A 19,256-nucleotide genomic window follows, 5' to 3' on the forward strand; every position below is an offset into this window, starting at 1 on the left:
TAAATACATTAATTATTTAGTGAATTTAAAAACTAAAAATTATTTATCAAGGAGAATAGGGGGAGTAATGAGTAAGAAAAACCCGAAGTTCAACCTTTGGTGCATGTGTAGTGAAACTATGTGATTTTAAAAATGGAACAAATAATTTCTGTGTGCTTGTGAAAATATGGAGATTAAAACTTTAATTATAAGAAGGAAAGAGAGAGAAACTAAAATAATATCATTGAAATATAAGATGAATCTTAACAACCATCAAGAGACACACTAACCAATAGTTCTAATTTAAGAATGTAACTTTTCACACTATAAAATAATTATTAAGATGTATACTTCAAAATGCAAAGGAGAGAATATATGGCACAAATTCTTAAGATTTTTAATGTCATAATTATTTTTCTTTTCATATTTATCGTTGTAACCGATGGTATTACAATAACCAGTGGTAAGTTCAAATTTTTAATTTATTTTCAAAATCTATTTCTTTATTTTATATACAATGTTTCATTTCTTATTTTCAAAATCTATTTCTTTATTTTATATACAATGTTTCATTTCTTATTTATTATTTTTTTGATTTGACATCAAAGGGACTATCAAATGCCAGAGTAATGAGATATGTCATAATCGAAGGCCTACTTGCAAACTTCCTAAAATGTCAAGGTGTGTAGAAGGGATATGCAAATGTTTGTAATCGTAGGAATAAAGTTCAAAAATAATTCAATGTATTTGCAACTATAATGTTCTCAAATACTTCAACCTATTTTCTTTGAACTTCAAATAAATTTGATCTCCTCAAATACTTATTATTGTATTATGTCAGTTGCATTAGTCCACTTTTAGAATTAAAATATTGAATTTGTTATGATAAATTGATTTTAATGAAATAAGTATCTTTATTATTTGGAAAAGAATAACAAATGATAAAATAAGAGCTCTCTACAATCTATTATTTTCTTTAAAAGCGTCGTTTTGAAAGAATACATTAGACCTATTTATAGTAGAGAAAAATATGAAGTTTGTGTACTATTATGGAAATGAATTTTTACTTCGGTTGAAATATAAATTTTATCTCGGTTGGGGGACGAGGTAACGTATGATGTCATGGGATATATGTTACTTTTTCCTTTGGGCAACTGCCAACTAATATGGAAAGTTACTTTGGGCATGAGTTTCATTCCGAATAATAGATTTTTCAAAATGACCCATTGAACATTTTCCCTCCTTAATAGTTCCAACTAAAGTGAAATGTGACGACTTACTTTTCTTATTAATTGAGATTTTTAATTGAGAAGATGGTGTTAGGGGATCATTCCCCCGGGAATTTTCAATGTATCTTTTGTAACTACTGTGTTCTACAGATTTAGGATTGAACAAAATATATTTTGAAGTACAAGGTTTATTATTTTTTTTATTAAAATAGGTATTTCATATAAAAAATAATTATTTGTTCAACAAAGAAGAAATTGTATCATCTTGAGCGGATATTACAACCGAAAAAGAAAATTGTGAATGATACAAAAATTGAAATGGAGGCAACACACTTTCATTTTCAATTTCTTAAAATTCACCGTTTTCTTTTTGGATTCCAATATCTTCCATAGATGATTCAATTTATTTTTTGTTAAACAAATGATTATACATGCTTTTATTAAAGAGATAAATTAATAAAAAAATAAATGTTTATGTTTCAAAATATGATTCCTTAATTAATTATTGATTACTTGACCAAATAGTAATAAACTAAAGACAAACAAGAAGATTCTTGATTTCTCGCATATGACAATATAGAGTTTTCCAAAAATAAATTATAGTTTATTCTTTTATTTTACAATAGTGACCGTGCTAATTCCAATTTTAATCTACAAGCTACTTGTTTCATGGCTTTTATTTGAGCCGCCGATCCAACTCTGGAAACGGAAATATCCACATTAATTGCGGGCCTGATCCCAGCATTGAATAAATCGGGAGATAAGAATATTTGACCATCTGTAATGGAAATGACATTAGTAGGAATATAAGCTGAAACATCTTCGGATTGGGTCTCAACTATTGGTAAAGCAGTCATACTTCCTTCACCTAACTGTGAACTTAATTTAGCAACTCTTTCCAAAAGACGCGAATGTAAATAAAAAACATCTCCGGGATAAGCTTCGCGACCTGGTGGTCTTCGTAATAGAAGAGACATTTGGCGATAAGCATGTGCGTGTTTGGAGGGATCATCATAAATAATTAAAGTGTGACGTTCATGGTACATAAAATATTCAGCCAGAGCTGCTCCTGTATAAGGCGCGAGGTATTGTAATGTAGCTGGGGAATTTGCTGTTTCAGCCACTATAATAGTGTATTCCATTGCTCCTCTTTCTTATAAAGTAGTTACTACTTGAGCCACAGAAGATGCTTTTTGACCAATAGCTACATAAACACATACTATATTTTGTCCCTGTTGATTGAGAATCGTATCTGTAGCTACTGCTGTTTTACCTGTTTGTCTGTCCCCAATAATCAATTCTCACTGGCCACGCCCTATAGGGATCATATAATCAATAGCAATAAGTCCTGTTTGAAGAGGCTCATACACGGAACGTCTGGAAATAATATCGGGAGCGGGAGATTCAATTAACCGAGATTCCGAAGTTGAAATTTCTCCTCGACCGTCAATAAGTTTAGCTAGGGCATTTACAACACGACCCAAATAACCCTCACTTACTGGTATCTGAGCAATTCTTCCTGTTGCTTTTACGGAACTTCCCTCTTGTATCATCAAACCATCACCCATTAATATAACACCAACATTTTTTGATTCCAAATTCAAAGCAATGCCTACGGTACCCTCTTTAAATTCTACTAATTCACCTGCCATTACGTCATCAAGACCATAAATACGAGCAATGCCATCGCCTACTTGAAGTATGGTACCTGTATTTATAATTTTTACTTCGGTATTATATTTCTCAATACGTTTATGGATAATTTGACTAATTTCATCTGCACGATTGGTTACCATGAATATATCTAAATTTGATTCTTTTTTGAAGAAAAACAAAAATAAGTCTTCCTTATACTCTCTATTATAGTAGAACAACTAATCAGTTCTATAGTAGAACAACTAATCAGTTATTTTTTGCTTTCATCGACCCAAACATACCAATAGTAGCACCGATCGTACGTAAATGTAACTCGTTGCTTAAGAAACTATTAAGAGTTCCCAGAGCTCCTTGTAATGCTTGTTGTAAAACACTTTGTTGGACTTTATTAATCGCCCTTTGTTGTTCAAAATGAATGGTTTTATTTTTGTCATTTTCGAATTGTTCCAAACTTGTATCAATTGAATTAATTAAATTCAATTTTTCTCGTTCTTCGGCATAACCATTCACTCGAAACCGATCTGCTTCCATTTCTACTTTCCTTAAACGGGCCCGGGCTTTTTCCAGTTGTTCAATGGCTGTTTCCCGGAGTTCTTCTGAGTTTCGAATAGTTCTCAAGATTCTCTGTTTTCGATTATCTAATAAATCACTTAATGAAAGTAGATTCTCTTTCCATTCATTTCAAAATGTCTATGATCTCTTCCCGAACCAAACATGAATCTTTCAATTCATTTGGCTCTCACACTCAATTCCTTATAGGAAATTTCCCCATATTTATTATGGAATGAGCCTATCCTCTTTTCTCTATTTCTAAAAATATTGAAAATGATTATCAATACAAGACCCAAATATTGGGAGGACTCTTCTAACCAAACAAATAATTGTCAGCAAAGTTGTTTTTTTTCTTGAAATCCAAAGAATTCTTATTAATTTATACGTAGGTCATCAATTCCACATTGTAGAAAAGTAGAAACGGAGGAGTTAAACAAAACACCTTTTTTCCTATTTTTCATCATAAAGAGAATTCAAGTCGTTTTATCGACATGAGTGTTCTATATCGAAAAAAATCTAATTTCCCTATTAACATAGTGGTAGAAAGAATACTAGACTGCGTCGAAACTTCAAACTCGTTAGCTTTAACCATAGTAATGTTCCAAAATTCTTGGTTGATAGAGAATCAAAGTAGATTTACCAATGAATCGCGAAATGCTATGGTTCTTAACTACTTTTTTCGTTATTTAGTAAGAAGTCATTCGTTGGATCATGCATATTTTTCTAGTTATAACAAAAAAAGTGCAGTTGGGTGGATCCAATCTATTCTTTGAAATAAACAACTCGCACACACTCCCTTTCCAAAAAAAATCAATACACCTAGCACTGCACTTAGATTTATTAGATTTGTTGCTAAAATACCGGTATCAAACCCGAAACTTCCGTCGATTATATTTTGCATATGATCGCATCTCCTCTTATGGATAAACTAATTTTCTTTCTATGATTCCAAGTTTTTTTTATTCGTTTTTGTATATGATAGTTTATTCTATAATCGAATTATTGAATATGAATATATCGACTTATTCTATTTTTATTCTTACTAATAATGAATAGTAGTAAGAATAAAAATATACTAAGAAGACTATTCTATATTTTGAATTCGTTAGTCAATTGAAAGATTCCCTATAAGAATTATACTTCTTAGAAGTAAATACATAGTTGTTTTCAACACTTTCTAAATAAAAAAGGGGGTCATTGGACTAAAGAAAGGGACGAAAGAATGAAAATCCATATGTTAATCCGAATGAAAAAAAAATTGTAGGAGTCAAATCGAAATCGAATTAGCAAGAGCAGCAACGAAAATCCATGGAAAAAAAACAATATGTATTTTTTTTATAAATATTAAACAAAAGGATTGGCAAATAAAAGCGCTAATGCTACAACCAACCCATAAATAGTTAAAGCTTCCATAAAAGCCAAACTAAGTAATAAAGTACCCCGTATTTTGTCCTCTGCTTTCGGTTGTCTCGCAATCCCCTCTACACCTTGCCCTGCAGCTGTGCCATGACCAACTCCAGGTCCAATAGAAGCAAGCCCAACCCAACAGCGATAACAGAAGCAACAGCAATAAGTGGATTCATGATAAGTTTCTCCTATTCCAAATAAAATTAAGAAATAGTTAATAATATAATCAACAAAAAATATATGACTTAATTATTTCATTCTTCCTAGTTATCTTTCTCTAGTCGAAGTGTAATTCAAAATTTCAAACGGAATAATTTTGATTGAATTATCTCAATTATTTCGATATTTACTTTTTTTCGTTTCTACCCTTGTAGTTTTTTGTGAATACAGACAATTTTTGGTCTTATCTTACATTTATTTTAAACCTTCCTTTTTCTTTGATTTCATTTTATATTCAATTCACAATTACAAGAGATGGAAGTGGTCTTTTTTTTTTTGAATCCCTACCTAAATTTAGAGTAGTAGCAGGACAAATTTAGATAGATAGTCATCTATAACTAATGAATATCTACTATGACATATACATGTGTTTGTTTCATACCGTAAACCAATTCGTTGTATCTTCGATTCAATCGTATTCGAGAATCATTCTTGGAAATCCCCCAGCTGTCTTATAACGATTAAATTATATATACGCCTAGTTCGACCCCCTCACCCTTTTTTGGATTGAATCTCTATTTTTTGTTTAATTCCCTGGTAATTGTTTTAATTTTATTTATACTTTTTTATTGTTATGAAAACTTTTCCAAATTTCTTTGGATTTTTATCTTTCTGTTCCTTAAGTAGATTATCGCGAGCCATACATACTTTGTCGCGGTCTAAAATCCTATTTTCATAATTAGTCAATGATGCCCTTCCATGGATTCACCTATATACGCCGCAACTAAAGTAGCGAAAATAAGAGCTTGAATACCGCTTGTAAATAATCCAAGGAACATAACAGGGATAGGAACTACTAAAGGTACTAACGAAACAAGAACAACAACTACTAATCCATCCGCTAATATATTTCCGAAAAGTCAAAAACTAAGTGATAAGGGTTTTGTGAAATCTTCTAAGATGTTAATCGGTAAAAGGATTGGCGTTGGTTGGATGTATTTACCAAAATAGGCCAATCCTTTTTTTGAAATACCCGCATAGAAATAGGCTACTAACGTAAGTAAAGCTAATGCAACAGTAGTATTTATATCATTTGTGGGTGCAACTAACTCTCCATGAGGTAACTTTATAATTTTCCAAGGCAAAAGGGCCCCTGACCAATTCGAAACAAAAAGAAATAGAAACAGAGTTCCAATAAACGGAACCCATGGACCATATTCTTCTCCAATCTGAGTTTTGCTCACGTCTCGAATGAATTCAAGGACATATTCAAAGAAATTCTGACCAGACGTGGGAATAGTTTGCGGATTTCTAACAACTAGAATGGTTGAAATTAATAAGATAGCAATTACAACCCAAGAGGTAATAAGTACTTGAGCATGCACTTGAAAATCCCCTATTTGCCAATAGAAATGTTAACCTACTTCCACAGTCGATATATCATAGAATTTGTTTAATGTGTTGATGTAACATAATAGATCATTCATATTGCCCTGTCCTCTAAAATAAAAAAAATATAACTTGAAAGGGAATTATTTTGATTCAACCATTTCCTTATTTTACTTTGATTTTCTATTTTGAATACCTACTTATCATAAAATATTTCTTTTTACACAATTTTGTAATGCTATAATACCCCATTCCAAAAATCTATGACCGCCCAACCAAATCTAAAAATGGATTTATCTTATTATTAATCAATAATTTCGTATAGAGCTAGAACGACCCTCACAAATTGCAAAAACTAATTTGTTAAGAATTAATCGGATGGAAGCTATATCATCATCATTAGCCGGAATCGACATATCTGCAAGATCTGGGTCACAATTTGTATCGATTAAACAAATAGTTGGAATTCCTAAAGTGATACATTCTTGAAGAGCCGTATATTCTTTTTGCTGATCAACGATTATTACAATATCAGGTAACCCTGTCATATATTTGATACCGCCTAGATATGTTTCGAAATGAGATAATTGTCTCTTCAACATAGCCACATCTCTTTTTGGAAGAGAGTACAGTTTCCCAGTCTTTTGCTCCGTTCTCAAGTCCCTGAACTTACCAAGTCTCGTTTCTGTAGTATACCAATTCGTTAACATACCTTGGAGCCATTTTTTATTAACATAATGACATCGAGCTCTTATTGCAGCCCGTGTTACTGAATCGACTGCTTTTTTTTGTACCAACAATTAAAAATTGTTTTCCTTTGCTTGCTGCATCAAAAGCCAAATCACAAGCTTCTGATAAACAACGAGCAGTTTTAGTAAGATTTGTAATATGAATACCTTTACGTTTTGTCGATATAAAAGGTGCCATTCGAGGATTCCGTTTCCTAGTATCATGGCCAAAATGAACCCCAACTTCCATCATCTCTTCAAAAGTTATGTTCCAATATCTTTTAGTCATTTATCCCCACACTTTGTTTAAAAAACAAAAACAAAAAAAGAGACCCAGTATCCTGAAATAGCAATAAATAATTGTTCTGATGGAACCTTCTCTTTTATAGACGATCGGCCGTTAATATAGAATCAGGCCATTCTTTGATTTCTATTTATTATTATTTTTTATTATACTTTAATTACCAAATCAAATGACTGCATTTAAAGATTTAAGGGGATGAGTCGCGCTTTTAGGAAGCATTTAATCCTATATTTGTAATGTATCACATAAATTCTTTGAAATTAGCAAAATCAAATAATTTTCTGTGATGGAACAAAAGATTTCTAATTTCTACTTCGAATAATTTTTTTTTCTGGGTAATCTTGTTATGTTGCCTTGACTGTGAATGGTGCATTATTCTTTTGAATCCGGTACCAACGGGTATCATTCCCCCTAAAACAACATTCTCTTTAAGACCTTTCAACCAATCAATACGACCCCGAAGAGCGGCTTTTGCTAAAACTCTAGCAGTTTCTTGAAAACTCGCTTCGGATATGAAACTTTGAGTATTCAGAGATGTTTTTGTTACTCCCAATAATAAAGCTCTGTAACAAATTGCTTCTTCCAAGGCACGCCCCGTTCGTTCTGCTCGCAATAATCCAATTAGTTCGCCAGGTAAAAATATATTCGACATTCCATCTTCTGAAACCAAGACTTTGGATGTTATTTGATGCACAATAATCTCGATATGTCTATTATGGATGTGTACTCCCTGGGATCGATAAGCCTTTTGGATTTTATTAACCAAAGAAATACGACTTTGCGCGATAGTTAGCTCAGCACCAATCAAGAATCCACAAGGAATGCCGATAATTTTTGTTATACACTCGTTCCAAGCATCAATTCTTTTTTCTAGATTCATGGATATTGAATCAATCGAACGTATTTCTAATATTTGTTCCACTTTTGGAAGACCTTGTGTTATATCACCGGATCACAATTTTTCATATATGAATGTAACTAAAATATCTCCTTGAGAAAGGATCTCCCCATATAGAACTAAAAACAAACAAGAAGATTATTTATTTCTCGCATATGTAAAAATCCAATTAAACGTGCGTTTAGAATCCCATAATTAAGTAGTTAATATATGGTACGAAAACAAAAGCAATAGCAAAAAAGAGTTACATAAGTACATATGTGTCGCATGCAAATACAGGGTATGCCAAAATAGTACAATAGTAACACAAAGTTAAGGTAAAATCCTCCAGAAAGTATCACCATGACATCTTGCTTTACCTTTAGTTGTGGACTGCTCACCTATAAAAGATTATGATAACAACAAGAGTGAGAATAAACTATTTTAGGGGAGTTCTAATATCTTAGATGTACTCTCGGTCATAGGAATTTACCTAACATTTTATTATAAGGTTCCTCGCCTTATCCATTTTTATTTAATACAACACATGATACAAAAGAATTTACGAATGTATGATCCATCTATGCGGGTCTCGAATCAACGAGACTTACTAAGATGCTGCTTTCAAGGAATGGTCATGTTGTTTTACCTCCAGGCCTACTTTTGGGACGCACTTCGATATCTAGTTAATAATTAATAGCAGACACTATCGACTATTGATATAAAACCATGGCATATCGCCTCATTTTCGATTCATACTAGGCACCATATTTCGATTGGTAAAATCCCAACCATGGCATATCACCTCATTTTTGTTCCACACTAGGAACCATATATTGATTGGCAATATTCTACCATAGAATATCACCTTATCTCGATTAGTATCACATGCTACATATCGATTGCGAATTCAACCATAATGCACTAAACATCGAAGGGGCGAAACTGTTCCATGAATCAGATCAAATTCTACTTCACAATGGGGATGGAAATGACCAAGATAAAAGTCAGCCCGTCATAGACCATGACAGTCGTCACCCAAAAAGCTTACCCATCAACCAACACTGATTGTTTTTCTCAAAATCACACCCATCATTTGGGATTCGAAGCGAGACAGTCATCCTGTCATCAGGGATGACAACCGTCATCGCTTCCAGATCTCGAAATTATGCATAAACACAACTGAACTAGCCCAAACACAAAACCAAGACTATTCTAATACATGCAATTAAAGTATCAACACTCAAACATGTATAAATGAGAACTTTCATATTAATACATAAACATACCATCAATTAACATAACAAATATAACCTTTACAAGAATCAAACTTGCATTTAAAAAAAATAACTCTCATGAAAACCCAAGTTTCTCACCAGCATGCTATTAATCCCAAAATCACTTTTTGAAACCACTAATCTACGAACCCAACCTCTTAAAAGAATATGGAAATACGAAAATTAGAGGTGATGAAGATGATTGATGATGAAAAGCTTCAAAAATGAGCATGCAATCCCTCTCTCTCTCTCTCTCTCTCTCTCTCCTCACTAAAGAGTAAAGAATGAAAGAGTGAAAGTTAGTAAAGAAACTTTCAATTTGCCCCTCTCTTGGTTCAACAATTTCAAATATGTCCTTAACACCAAAATCCATTAAGTTTTAATATTTACCATCATTATTAGAATTTATAAATATTAGACATTTAGGTTAAAATGGGTTATTACACCCCACCCTCTTAAATTGAAATTTGTCATCGAATTTAGAAACATAACTGAAAAGTTGAGGATAATTTTCCCGCATCTTAGACTCTAGCTCCCAAGTAGCTTCGCTCGGACGCAAATCATCCCAAATCACTTTTATTAAAGGTATATCCTTCTTATGAAGTGTCTTGACGGCATAATTCGGCTAGGCTAAGGCTGGAAAGTAAGATATGCGGCATCTTCGGCTATCTCCAAAAGGATAGGTTGAAAAGGATTCGCTACAAACATTCTGAGTTGGGACACATGGAAAACATCAATAAGTCCAGATAGAGAATGTCGTAATTCTAACTAATATGACACCTCACCTACTCAACTTCTCGGTCTTGAAAGGCCCCTTTAGTTCAAGTCTAGGAGTAATCTTTAAGAACACATGGTCTTCCTCTTGGAACTCTAAGGGCCTTCTTCTCTGATCGATATTACTCTTCTAACAATCTTGAGCCGTTTTCTTCTTTTCCCAGATTTCTCTTATCTTTTCCATGGTCTACTGAATTACCGCAAATCCAAAAATGATTTTATCTCCCACTTCTGCCAAACATAAAGGAGTCTTGCACATCCTTATTTATAATGTCTCATACGGTGTCATCCCGATACTAGAATGGTAATTGTTGTTGTAAGCAAATTTAATCAATGGAAAGTGATATTTCCAGCCACCTCCACTTTTCAAAATACAACCTCGTAGCATATCCCCAATGGTTTGGATAGTCCTTTTCGTCTAACCATCAAATTTAAGGTAGTTCGAAGTGCTAAGATTCAAGTGAGTCCCCATTGCATGTTGAAAATCCTTCCAGAATCTCAAAATGAACTTCAGATCTCGGTCTAATATGATGTTGATGGGTACACCATGCATCCAAACCATTTCTGTAATGAAGATTCTTGCCAAGTGAATAACCTTGTGTGTAATCTTAATAGGTAAAAAGTGACCTGATTTGGTCAGTCTATCCACAATCATCCAAATTGAGTCATGTTCGCGAAGCATACAAGGTAATCCTATTATAAAATTCATTGATATACTTTCCCATTTCCACTCGGGTATATCCAATGGTTGCAACAAGCTAAGGCACCTGGTTTATGGTGTTCAATCCTCACATGCTAGCACATTACACACTAAGTTACATAAGCTGCCACATCCTTCTTCATTTCGGGCCACCAATAGTTCTTCTTCAGATTCTGATAAATCTTTAAAGAACCATGGTGAATGGTAAAATGGCTCTTGTAGGGTTCCTCCAAAATCATCCTCTTCGATTCTGAATCCTCAAGTACACATATCCTCTGAGTATACAAGAGAATTCCATCCAAGGATCGGGTGAAACCCGAATAGTCCTCCCTTGATAACAATCGTGCATTAAAAGACTGACATGGCCTTATCCTATCTCTCATATCACATGTGATGCTCAAATTATTGAGTAGTACTCCTGTAGGCATCCATGTGAACTAGAGATCGAGATTCATGAATCTTTCTTATAGGTCATGCTCTAACATCATCAACTTTGTTGCATGCATCTCCTTTATGCTAAAAGCACCTGCCATCTTGATGCCCTTACCAGGATGGTACTTCAAATCAAATTCATAATCCTTCAGAAATTCCATCCACATCCATTGTCGCATATCCAACTCCTTCTAATCAAACAAGTAATTCAAACTCTTATGATCACTACCAATTCGAGATCATGTGTTGGATAATTCTCCTCATGAGTCTTAAATTGGAGACATGCATATGCTACCACTTGACCATTTTTCATCAAAACATAACCTAAACCCTTCTTAGACGCGTCACACTTTAAACATTTAGAAATGTGTGATGGTTGTATTTTTGGTTGCACTTCATCATTTTCATACCACTCAAAATAGTTTCATTTACAATTAGCACATTCACTCTTTTAAAAAGGATAACGGTACCATTTTTGGTAACTTAAATGTTCAAGTTGTTAAAAAAAAAACTTAAAGGACCAACATGTTACAAAAAAATAACTTAAAGGACCTCTGGTGTAATTTGACAATAACTATTAAAAAAAAGTTAATATAACTAAAATTTGATAAAATAGACATATAAATAAACTTTTAACTTTATTTAACACTAAAAGTTAATAAAATCTAAAATAAATTAAAATTAAATATTTAAATTAAAGATAAGTACATGAGAATCAAAACAAAATAAAAAATCATTTTATAATTATTTAAATTTTCAAAATCAATTACAGATGTCAGTCTCAATTTAAAAACATGAATTTTTCTTTTAAATAAAATATATTATTTTATATGTGATTAATTCATATCATTATCTGAATTGTAATTTATAATAAATTATTATAATATAAATTAAATAGTCATATCTATCAAAATAAATTTTGAATATACATTTAAAATTCAATAAAAAATAAATAAATAAATTTAAAACCGTGAATAGCGCGGGTTTTATTCTATTACTTCTTAACAACGATTACATCAATTAACACTCATTCATACACTTTTTCCGCACACTCTAAACTTTTTGCCTTCTCATGATCACACATCTAGCTCATAAAAAATAGGCTCAAAAAATTATTAAGATATCCCCGACTATGTTTTTTAACTATGAAATCTTACTATTCTCTGTAAAAGTATGGTGGATATGAAGCAACTTGCTACTAATGGATTTAACATTGAACCCTTATTTGAAGCAACTATGTTTTTTAACTATGTCTTTTAACTATGAGAGTCTTACTATTCTCTGTAAAAGTGTGGTAAACTTATTTGAATAGGAAAATAAACTTGTCTACATTGAGTTAGTAAGTTATTTTTAGTTTTACGCATTTAGTTCCAATGATGAAATCAAATCAGATTGCTACTAGTTCTTAGTTTACCGCCAATCTAGATATATTTGTATTAATTAGATGCTGATATAAAGTGTTGTGAAATGGAAATGTTTAACTTCACCTAACTATCATTGAAATTTATTGATAATATCAATTATTTTTATAGTAATCATAAATGGGATAAAAAATAATGACAATTAAAATAAATAGTCTTAAAATGTGTTTAAATAAAGTGTTTTAATAAAAAAAAAATTTAAGAAAATTTAAAATGACTTAATCAAAATCTATTATTTGAATAAAAAATATAGATAATTGTTAAAATACTTTAAATTTATAAATTATTTTATTAAAGTTAAATTTAAGATTTTTCATTCACTCTGTATAACGTAAATGTTAAATTATTTAATATTAATTTTTTAAAATTTGACAAAATAGTTCTCCTATTTTATGAAAATTTCAAATTCAACCCCACAAATTTTTAAAAATTGTAAATAAATTCCTAATAATTTTTAAAAGGCTTAAATAGAATTTTGGTTCTTTTAAGTTAACGGGATTTTGATTTTGATCCTTGTATCATTTTTTTTTTGAATCCATATATCTAATTTTGTATTGGTTTTAATCCCTAAAGGTAAAATCTTCAGGAAATCTACGGATTTTAACTTTAAGAACTAAAACCAACACAAAGAGTGAAATATAGAAACTCACACCAAAAAACAATTACAGAGACTAAAATCAAAAACTCTCTAATTTATCAAAACCAACAGACTATTTTTGTTTTTTTAAAATTTACAAATTGTCTATTCAAATTTTCAAAAAGTGTAAATTGATTTCTATTTTTAATATTTTAAATTTGGTTAAAAAAATTTAAAATTTATAAAAATGATCCCAAAAATTTAACAATGAATTATTTTAATATTTATATAACAAAAAAATTTAAAATTGAATAGATTTCAATTGAATAATTTAAATTGTTTAAAGTTTTAAATTCTTTACAAATTCTCGATTACCTTATTCAAACATATTCTAAAGATAAATAATCTATATTTAGTGTTACGGAATTCACAATAAGATAAATGAAGAGAGAAAAATTAACATGTCCTAATTCTATCAAACTGGTCTATTATAAAGGATAGATAAATTCTCCAATTTATCATAATTCTTGAATTGTTAAAAAAACAAAAACATTATTCACATGTTTTCTAACTAGAAACCGGAGTTCCTGACCCTTTAGAAATAATCAACATGATTTCTTCGCAAGGGTTTAACAATTTAGAGCATTCACTTACTTTAGATAAAGTTTCCCCACCGATTAATAGCAATCCACCTTCTGAAAAGGAGTATTTCAACTAACCTAACTCTCCTATGGGTGTTCGTGGTTCATGAATTGAATTGAACCGAACCATATTAATGGTTCAATCCAGTTTTTAAAAACCACTTTAGCAAAAAGTGGTTAATCTGTTTAATCAATTCAATTCGGTTTAAAACCAATTCAGAATTGGTTCATAATTTTAAACCAGTTTAATTTATTTAAACCAGTTTAAAACCAATTTTTTAAAAAATTAGATTAATTTTTTCACCAAATTCCAAACTGGTTTTTTTATATATTTAAAAAAACTGTTTCTTTTTTGTTTTTATAATAAAATTGAATTTAAAAATTGAATTCAAATCTGGATTTTTTAAAAATTGTTTCTTTTTTGTTTTAAAAAAAATTGAATTCATATTCATCACAGCGAATGCCACAGCCGACAACTTTTTCTGCTATGCACTTATATCATATCAGAACATTTGACTTCACATTTAAAAACACTACATAAACTTGTGATTACAAAAAGAATCAAAAATAAAAAGGTGTTATTGTATCAGTTTTAGTATATACTCCGTATTAGAAATCTTGGTACGTATTTGGATTCATAAGTCTTAATATAGAAACATTGATCTTGATATATTTAGAATTTTTCAATTAGAATTGACATTGATTATTTAATTTTATTCAACATTTAATAATCATTTATTAAACTATATATATATAATGTGAAATTGATTTTGATATATATAAGCATTTAATAGAAGGTAAAATATATAGAAACAGTTATATATAAACATTTAATAGAAGGTAAAATATATAGAAACAGTTATGAATCATTTTGAAATCGATTCAAAACAAATAGAAGGTGAAATTGAAATTGATGTTGAGTTTGAATTGGAAAGAAGATGATTTAGGGTTCATATTTCATATTTGGGGAAGAACACGTAATGTGAAAATGAAAATGTTATGATAATAGTAACTGACTAAAAAATATTAAAAGATTATAATTAAAATATTTATCATTTTAATATAATGATTTATTAAGTTTATTGAATTTGAGAAATAATAGTATTTATATTTTAGATAAAATTGTGGAAAGAGTTTATAAGAGTTTAAACTGGTTTTTAAATTCAATTAGATTAATTGAATTGGTTAAAATAAACAATTCAATTTACTAACCATTTAAATGGTTTAAGTTTTTTATGGTTCAATTCAGTTCAGATTAAGTATTTGGATCAGTTAACCAAATTTTTGAACACCCCTACAGTCTCCACCCCAATCCTGTCATTACCAACACAAGTTCTCACCCTTTATTGCACCACCCTTTCTTCCTAACTTTGAATACTTTGATGAAAAATTATTAAATAAATTAACAATCCTAGGTAAAAGAACAAGTCCATTTTAAGGTACATCCAAGTTTATGCACAATGATCTTCCGTGCAAAACTGGGTGCTTATATAGTTGGAAAAATAATTAAGGAACAAGGTTAAAAGTTTGAAGTGATCAACAACAAGGTAATTAGGTGAAAAACGTGCATAAAATTAAGCAAGGAAAGTGTTTACCTTGAACCACATGCTAAACTTTGAACCATCTTCATCTATGCATCAAAACCAACCATATTGTGATTCATCACATATAATTATGATACAATTATAAAGAAAGTGTTGGTTCAACTTTTTTTTCACCTGTAGTTAATGACCACACGTGAATTTGAATAATTTCTACCATCAAAGTTAATGGAATGCAAGTACTCAAACAATCCACAAGTTACCTATGCATACATTTACATATTATTGTCCAATGAAATACCTATGCAATAAAACCTAACCTTCACTTATGAAATATTACCAAAAGTTTAGATATTTCTTTCTTTCTTCGTGTGATTTTTTTTATTTGTTTTAATCTCCGGTTTTGTGAGTCTGTTTATGATGTTATGTTGTTTATTATATTTTGTTGTTAGTTTCTATATTTTCTTGTACTATACTCGTTTAAATTATTAGCATCTTCTCAAATACTATTATCACTTTTTTGTTTAATGAAAAAAGAGGAGAAAATTTTTTGATTTAAAAGGGAAATAATTTACTCCACTTTCTCTAAAAAATATTTTTGACTATGTATTTTTTAAGAGATTGCTTCTAATCATAACGGAAAATTTTATTTTCACATATATTTTGACATAACTATGACCTTTAATCATAATGGAAAATATTAATTTTCACATATGTTTTGACATAACTTTGACATACTCTTATTGGTAGCTTTTTTTTTTCTTGTTTTCATTTGTTGTTTTTTATATTTTAAATATTGAAAAGTTGTTCACATTGATTATTTTTGTAATCATATAAAAGTGGAAGAATGTTAAATCAATGTGGTCGAAGTAAAATGACCTCTAAATTTAATTTTGATGATAACAACATGTAAGATAACAATTTTATTCTTTAATATTTGTTTTATGCAAAGAAATCAGTTGAAAAATATCTTGTAAAATTGTACTCTTGAAGGTAAAAATTGTTGGTGTAAGCCCTAGAGGCCAATACTTTTTGTACTTATATCGAATTATTTATTAATAATAAAAGATTTTTTCTTTATTATATTTATTTAATAAAGTCCCTAGAATAGCTAGTCCATTTAATGGATCAAGTGTGACTTAATCATGAGATCCCATTAAACATAAGGACACTATTCTTAAAGCATCCGTAGTCGAACTTTTTTGCAAAGTGGGATAACATTAAAGCATTAAGACTATTATGTATATAGACTGATGATCACATCTCATGGATCATGGATAAGGAGTTATCAAGTCTTAAACATAGGTATGAATATTAAGAATAATATTTATACTGGATTGACCCGCTATGAGAATACTATATAGAATGTTATGCAAAGTATCATAAGTTATTCTCATTGTGATAGTGGTGTATACCATCCTTCGACCTGAAACCACTATGGACCCTAGATGTCGAGTCGAGTGCCTTATTGCTGATTAAACGTTGTTCGTAACTGGATGACCATAAAGACAGTTGATGGGTACTCCACGAAGTATGCTAAGGGACATGAGTGACCTAGATGAAATTTGCCTATCCTGCGTAACAGGATAAATGTCTAAGGGTCCAATATTGAACTGGACAGGGATGACACAGTCTATGCCTTGTGTTCAATATAGACATAAGGGAAAAAGGATAATTGTACATATAAGTATTATCACAAAAGGATTTGTCAGATCATATAACATTTTCGTGTCTTGGGTGGCAGTGATGTGTTGCTAGATACCGCTCATTGTTTATTATGTTACATACGTGATTTAATATAATTATCAATGTCGCGAGAACCTACAGGGTCACACACAAAATGACGGATTGATGAGAGATAGAGTAAATAAGGAACACCGTAAGGTACAGTGCACTTAAGTGAATTGTAGAACATCGTAAGGTACAATGCACTTAAGTAGAATACGAAATATGGTAAGGTACCACGTGCTTATGTGATTTTGGTATATCATAAGATATGAGCCACATACACTTAAGTGGGCTTTTTAGCTTATAGCCCACACAAGTGGTTCTATAAATAGAACTCTTATGCAGAAGCATTTGATCATATAAAATTTCATTTCTCTCTCTCTCTCTCTCTCTCTCTCTCTCTCAGCCTTCATTTGTAGCAGCTAGCACTGAGATTGAAGGAATTCATTCGTGTGGACCGAGTAGAGGCGTTTTCACCATTCAACGTTCGTGATCACTCCTTAGATCTGCATCAAAGGTTTCAATCGCCACAAGAGGTGATGATTCTATCACTGATCATGCCCATTCGTAAGGATCACTAAAGGAGACAAATTTTAATTTCCGCTGCGTTTTAAATCGCTATTCTTCTTCAAAAACTATATATGTGATATGATCATTTAAACTCACTATCAACCTAGAAACATATCATCTAGCATAATAATCAATAAGCAATTATAAGAGTGTATTTCGTAAAGTTTTATCTTGGCACATTGTCTAAACACCACACTTCGTCTCTTGACTCTTTTTCATATATTTAGTTCCTCACCTGGTGTTTTTAGGGTTAGAGGGTGGTTGATAATGGTTTGATATGCCGTAGTCCGATCTATTTGAACATTTTAGAATGATATAGTTTTTTCTGGATCTTCGATGACTCATAAAGAAGTGGAAGATAAGTGCATCTTTTTGGTTCTGGTTTGCTCTAGTCCTGTGTTTTTGATGGGTTTTTTGTTTGTTGTTGCCTCTCTCAGTTGTTCTTCTTAGTTGTCGAGATTTGTTGTTACCTGGGGAGGTTTTGGCTACTTTTTTTCTTTGCTTTTCTCTTGTTGATTTTGTTCTGCATTTTGGTACTCCTTGTGCCTTTTACCCGAGACACCCTTGTACTTTAGGCCTTAACGCCTCTCTTTATTTATATTATATCTTAGTTTACCTTTAAAAAAAAGTTATCCTTCAGCTATGAGATTACATCACTAAACCATATTCAAATGTGTAGTGCTCTAAGTTTGTCCGGGCAATTTAAATCAATTTCTCGATTTTTTATTGTTTGTTAAATTCCGTCGATTAACCTCAAAATACAAAAATATTTCAATTTAATCTTTCATTTTTCATTTACTACCACATTTACCATTTTTTTTATTCTCATCATGAAAACCCAAAAAATCATTCATTTAGGATTTTTGTGTTTTCTAACAAAAATTCAAATTCAAAGACAAAGGAAAATGAAAAATATTTAATCATGCTTAAACCCTAATTAGAAGAATTACCAAGGTTAACTTTTAACATTAATCAATGAATCTTCCTCTTTCGTACTAGTTATTTTTTACTTTCAAATTTATCCTCATTTTGCCTTGCCATTTTGATGATACATTTATTGTCTTGCATGATGCAGTATTGTGGATGACTTAAGGACCATATTTTCATAGCATTGTTACCACACTAAAGCCATCATTTTACCATCTCCTATAACTATCCCAAAAACCTAACAATATTTGTCATTATCCTAACCCAAAACTCTTGCTTTCCATAATAAATAGAGTTTATTTTATGGGGAAAAAAGAGAGCTTTTAGAGAGTAAAGTGATGAAAATTTGAGAAAGAAAAAGAGTTTTTTTTAATGTGAGAGTTGGAGG

At 30.9% G+C, this 19,256-nt stretch overlaps 1 protein-coding gene and 3 pseudogenes across 1 annotated transcript; all 4 read right to left on the minus strand.

The window, feature by feature from the left end:
• Positions 1–1,825: 1,825 nt before the first annotated feature.
• On the minus strand, positions 1,826–3,775 carry LOC127087438 (ATP synthase subunit alpha, chloroplastic-like; annotated as a pseudogene).
• Positions 3,111–5,270, minus strand: LOC127087450 (ATP synthase subunit b, chloroplastic). The gene is made up of 4 exons (XM_051028336.1): positions 5,249–5,270; positions 4,807–5,011; positions 3,608–3,674; positions 3,111–3,488 (listed from the first exon to the last, which is right to left on the minus strand). Exons 1-4 carry the CDS (start codon positions 5,268–5,270, stop codon positions 3,111–3,113), a joined length of 672 nt encoding a protein of 223 aa, XP_050884293.1.
• Positions 4,995–6,623, minus strand: LOC127129172 (ATP synthase subunit a, chloroplastic-like; annotated as a pseudogene).
• Positions 6,624–6,675: 52 nt separating this feature from the next.
• Positions 6,676–7,624, minus strand: LOC127129276 (30S ribosomal protein S2, chloroplastic-like; annotated as a pseudogene).
• Positions 7,625–19,256: the final 11,632 nt, after the last annotated feature.

This window comes from Lathyrus oleraceus, chromosome 1 (genome assembly GCF_024323335.1).
Source record: "Lathyrus oleraceus cultivar Zhongwan6 chromosome 1, CAAS_Psat_ZW6_1.0, whole genome shotgun sequence".
In the NCBI taxonomy this organism is placed as follows: domain Eukaryota; kingdom Viridiplantae; phylum Streptophyta; class Magnoliopsida; order Fabales; family Fabaceae; genus Lathyrus; species Lathyrus oleraceus.

What these genes read in the sequence shown, in the direction of transcription:
- LOC127087450 (XM_051028336.1), bottom strand. Translation starts at nt 5,270, where the DNA reads ATGAAATCAAAGAAAAAGGAAG. An exon ending in GAAGCTTTAACTATTTATGG is followed by an intron (nt 3,675 to 4,806) that starts GTTGGTTGTAGC and finishes CAATATTTTTAG; the next exon opens with AAATAGAGAAAAGAGGATAG. An exon ending in TTTCCTATAAGGAATTGAGT is followed by an intron (nt 3,489 to 3,607) that starts GTGAGAGCCAAA and finishes AATCGAAAACAG; the next exon opens with AGAATCTTGAGAACTATTCG.